Source organism: Olea europaea, chromosome 9 (genome assembly GCF_002742605.1).
Source record: "Olea europaea var. sylvestris chromosome 9, O_europaea_v1, whole genome shotgun sequence".
NCBI classification, from domain to species: domain Eukaryota; kingdom Viridiplantae; phylum Streptophyta; class Magnoliopsida; order Lamiales; family Oleaceae; genus Olea; species Olea europaea.
Genome location: NC_036245.1, coordinates 9,746,046 through 9,751,557, shown reverse-complemented (window position 1 = coordinate 9,751,557; position 5,512 = coordinate 9,746,046). Strand labels below are relative to the sequence as shown.

At 32.9% G+C, this 5,512-nt stretch overlaps 1 protein-coding gene across 1 annotated transcript in view; it reads right to left on the bottom strand.

Annotated features, from left to right (window-relative positions):
• LOC111399928 (serine carboxypeptidase II-2-like) overlaps positions 1 to 2,313 on the bottom strand; it is a 13,835-nt gene extending 11,522 nt beyond the window's left edge. The window contains exons 1-5 of the mRNA XM_023027413.1: positions 1,888 to 2,313; positions 1,222 to 1,329; positions 441 to 536; positions 250 to 342; positions 4 to 62 (exon numbers count right to left, since the gene is read on the bottom strand). Of these exons, the coding sequence (XP_022883181.1) occupies positions 4 to 62; positions 250 to 342; positions 441 to 536; positions 1,222 to 1,329; positions 1,888 to 2,170 (639 nt within the window). The 5' untranslated portion in view covers positions 2,171 to 2,313. The remainder of the gene's footprint in view (positions 1 to 3; positions 63 to 249; positions 343 to 440; positions 537 to 1,221; positions 1,330 to 1,887) is intronic.
• Positions 2,314 to 5,512: the final 3,199 nt, after the last annotated feature.

Genomic DNA, 5,512 nt, shown 5'->3' with positions numbered 1-5,512 from the left:
GACTTCTCCATTTTTATGGTTGTGCCTCACAATGGCTTGGCTTAATTGTGGTACATAGTGCCCTGTAGATTGCATAGACAACAATTTAAAACAGACATATGGTAACAAGACCACCAAAGTTAAGTGATAGTTTCAGTTTTTAATTTTTTTTCTCTTCTCAGCAACTAGTTACAATAAGTAAACCCAGCAGTCATAAATTGCAAAAAGGTAGTTCTTCCTTGGTTATTAAGAAAGTTCACCATCACCCACCTGCATAACTTTCTCCTGTGATGTAGAAGTCCCTTCCTTTATACTGTGGAAAACGTTTAAACCACTCCAATAAAAATTCTAGATTGTCGGCAGCTGCATTCCAAGAGATTGAAATCAATCTTCTGTACATACCAAAACAAAATAAAAAATAAAAGAAAAATCAAGATGGGCTATAGAAAAGACACCATTACCCGTCCGTTTATCACCATTGTTCAGTTGATCATTGGTGATGTTTGAATATGAAAAACCAACTCCAACTGGAGAGTCAAGAAACAATACATTTGCAGCTGCAATATGAGAAAAGAATTAGGCAATTCCTATATGAAATTTTATAGAAGTGCCACTTTGAATTTAAGTATTTTAGATTGACTTCCAGCAGACTCCTAATAGAAAATTCTAGCAATTCTCTAATCCATCATTTCCAGAAGCACGGGAAGTTATAAAGATCACGCGCAAAGTATTGCTAAAAAGTAAAGTGAAAAGAAGAAAACTAGAAAACAAGGAGACAAGAATGTAAAAACAACGAAGTGTTCCTATTGAGGGGTAAATGTGTGTCGGAAATATATATTTTTAACTCAAATATTGCTAATATGAGCTAGTTGAAAATTATGAGCGTATGATACTGTAATATATGTACTAAACAGTCACACAAGAGCTCATTTCTATGTTTGCAGGTAAGCACAACATTTGATTTTTATAAAAATTTAAAGTAATGGCATTGATAGTTGTAGAATCCACCTAAAGATGTAAAAAAAGATGATAGCTATGCAGCCTAAATGTTACCTACTAAAAGGTGTGCTTTCAAGAACATAGGAACCTTTCTATTTTCAAGACAAGAATTGAACTTGATGAACTAGTCTTTTAAACTTTTGTTCTTTTCATTGGATTTAAAATTTTGAATTTCTTTTGCAAGGCAATTTAGATACAAATTCAATTCATTTCTTTTCTAAAGGACGGCACACAAAAATATACCTTTAGTCCAAGAATAAGGATTCAAATATAGGGTCTTCCCATCTTCCTCAATATGGAAAGGTCCAATTTCCTCAGCTAATCCATACGCAATAGATGAACATCCAGGCCCTGAACATAAAATGGATCAGAAAAAGATTTCCACCCTGGCTATGAATTACATCACACCACGATAAAGTACCATGTTAAGAACATAAATGAATTGAACTTTACAGCCTCAAATTCAATAACTAAACTAAAAAGTGAAAAAGAAACAGTAAATCCAAGATAGAATTTTTAATAATCACCATGTTTTCTGATACTTAATGACATGTTTCGAGGAGAATCAATGACATACAAGTCCAACATAATAAAAAATGTGTATACAACTTTCTAAAGTTTATAATCAAGAAAGGGAAGAATTATCACCATATATCTTGAAATAAATTATTTGCTAATGCTAAGAACTTTTTGGATATTGCAAATAATCTATTGGCCCAGAGGGCACAAAAGGATTCTCTTATAGCTGAGATATATCACAATTTCGTCTGCCTCACATACCTCCCAATATCATAACAAATTCTAAAAAAAATAAAAATAAAATTGCACTTGTCTGAAGGTTTCATTAACAAACTAAACTTCAAAGTTTTAAACGAGAAGACACAAAAGAGAGGTTCAGAATAAATTGACCTCCATTCAGCCAAAGAACAATAGGCTTGGAAGACGGGTCCTCATCGGCCTCAAAGAACCAGTAAAATAATGCTCTCCCAGATTCATTATTGACTGTAACATAGCCAGCATAATGTGCAAAGCTCACGTTGAAATTCTGGCCTGGAAGCTTCGAGATTCTATCAAGCTGCTGCTGGGCATACGGGTTTGAAGAAAAAATTGCGCTGCAGCTGATTGAATGGAGCTTGGCGATGAAAACGAAAACGATAACGAAAAGATTCAAAATCCGATTCGAAGTCGGCATGCTTTTAGGTTTCTTTGGATCGGATATTGACGATGAACCCGTAGTATATATACCTCGCGAAACGGGGAAAGGGAAGATATTAATTATTGAGTTTGTGCATTTGCATAACTGTGCCGTCAGCAGGGAGTGGTTATTGAGTGACGGGACAAAAACACCACAAATTTTCCTCGGACTTCACCCAACTTGCACTTATCGTTTTCGTTTTATGCCCACGTTTGGTTCAATTAATTTTGATTATAACGAACGAATAGTATTTTCTTTTAAAATGAATGATTATAAAAGAATAAAAAAATTTTGATTTATATATAATATTATTTTATTAAAAATTGTGTCATTAAAAATAGAAGAAAAAACTTAATTTAATTTGATGAGAACGAATGGGGGCGAAACGAGGGCTGTGTTTGTTCATATTTAGTTCTTGTTTAGTTTAGTTAAAAATAATATTTTTAGATTTTAATAAAATGTATGATTGTAAAATAAGCTTGTTGTGTGTACAGACATTGCACACACAGAAACCATATAGAACAAACACAACAAGGGGTGGGTGGGGGGATTTTTTTTACAACATAAGTCTAACATGTGCGAGATTTTTGGCTCTGTGGAACAGTTTTCTATACAAATAAAAATCTTTATTGTAAAACTAATAACATGAAATATATAGTTAAAATTAACTATTATTTTGACTTATTGTTGAGAAGTATTGGACTCATCTCATCCCCCAAAGGCTAGTTTGAAAGGTGAGGTTTTCCCTTATGCTTACAAACTAAATGCCAACCTCATCCACAACCAATATAGGACAACCTCAACACTTATATTTTTATTAGCTTTTTGAAAAAGAAAAAAAAAGTACAACAATATACTAATATATAATAATTAATAATATAGCTATAATCAATGGAATGTTTAAACCCAACAACATCTAAAGGTTAATAAATAACAAAAAATTTGGTAACGAAGAAAAATTCCCTGAAAACTATTCACAGTGGACAAAAACCTCCGGGTAAACTTTGATAAAAAGATCCACCAGAAAAGATAACTTAGAATTGATCTAGACACAACTAAAATTTTAGTATGCTCTAACCACCTAACATATAAATCACCAAAGAACCTCTTTGATTGTGCAACATTTACTTTTCAACAATTTTAAACTTATTTTCCCTCCACATGGCCAAGAACGAATTCATTTTGAAACAACCAAAACTCCAACTATCTCTTCCCAACATCAGAACTTTGAAGACTTTTTGGTGAAGGTAATGATTTTTTTGTTTTTGATCTTTTAGTTGAAGCAAGAGATTTATGGAATTAATGCTTGATCTTTATTGAATGTTCTATTGTATCAAATAATGATCAATCAACCATTCAAAGATATTTGGGACGAATTATGGCTACAGTATATATAGTACGAAGTGTTTGAGGTTGTATGAGACTATGAAAAGTCATAAAATCGCGGACTAGGGTTTCACCGAATAGCACTATCACACGAGCGCTAGCTTTGAGTTTATCGAGTGATGGCACGATCACTCAAGCACTAGACGCAATGCTAGCAAGCGGTTAATATGTTGCTAAAACCGCTCTCAAGTGGTTGACTCCTTCAAAAACTATATTGTCAATCCGTGACTCTTTGACTTTTATTACGGCTCAATAAATTATGATTTTAAACACGTCATAGATTTATGTTTCTTCATTACATTCACGTGTACATATATGTGATCAGATGTATAAGTTCTATAAACATTGACCATAATTGACTGCATGGGACTTTTTTCATCGATTTTGAATGATTTTAGATGGTTTCGTTTATGAGAGGTCGGAAAAATCAGTGCGTGCTATTATTATTATTATTATTATTATTATTATTATTATTATTATTATTATTATTATTATTATTATTATGTACTGATTTTAGTAGTTTTAAATCTCCCAAAACTAGTTTAGTGTAATTTTCGTTCGACTTACATTATGCATATAGCTCGCCTTCATATTTGACCAATTTTGTCAACCCACCAAATCAATGAGTGTTGGCCATTTCTTGAATGTGGAAATTACGCGACCACAGGTACTTAAAGATCACTTTTCATATTCTAGGGCTGAAGTTTACTTGTGCAGTTTTCAAGTTTTAAACATTATAATTAAATATTAAAATCTTTTAATTAAATGATGCACGTATCCCGTGAAATTAGCATTCATATACGGGATTATTGTAACTTCTTCTATTATTGGAACCCCTCCCCCCTCCCAATTCTTTTCAAACACAATCTCCATTATTTCCTTGCTCAACTTCCAAAACTTTTCCAACTTTCGAAATCGAAAGGTAATCGGTAAATTGAAGGGTGAGATGAAGGCGAAGAATACGGTGGAGATGCCAGACAGAAGAAACAAAAGAAAGCCAGAGGATAGTTCCAAGTATATGCCATCAAAAAGGAATAAATCGTATGGGTCGAGTAAAAAACAGTCCGCTAAGGTGATATTTTCAATTTTACCGTTCTTTATTATTTATCCCTGACATTTATTCGGTTAAATATTACAGTCAAAGGAAATATGTGGGGGGTTTTTATGTGAAAGATATGTTCTGAATTGTACAATGATTTACAGTAGACCGTATGTGACATGACAATCCAAATGTGATCAATATACTATGGATTTGTGACCTGCCTCAATAGCATGATGTTGCATCTGTGACCTTATTGCGTGATAGATATTCGATTATATTTATATGTGACTTCATTTACATAGTTGTCTGAGAATCTATATGTCTATTTCCTAATTTAATCTAATATTGCCACTTGAAAGTGACGTTTATGGATTTGTTAATGGATTGCGTTCCATTCTCTGTATATGTGACATTAAATGCATGATTTATATACGATTATATGTACATGCGACCTATTGTTCCTATGTGTCTAAGACTCTATATGATTGTGGCCTAACTTGTTATAATTTCTTAATATGTGACATGATTCATGTTAAAAGTATCGTACCTAATAAATTAGGTTATGCTTATGTTCAAACATGATTGCGACATATTCATGATTACATATGCTGAATACTTGCTCCACGATGACAAAGATTCTATGCCGAAGAAATTTGATGCCTTGAGAACAAGGCTACACATAGCGTCCTGGTTATATAAACATCAGGGGATATTCAAGCCTACAAAGGCAGGGAAGCATACAAAGGGAGAAGGGATTATCATTGAGTGAGGATTGATAATGTATTTAAAATATAGGGTGATGATAGGACTTTGTAAAGGGTCTGAATATTGGCCTCTTTTCTATTTTCGTTTATAGTAGTTTGTGTGATAACACTCGTTGGAATTATTGTTATACTGTGGTTGTACATTGA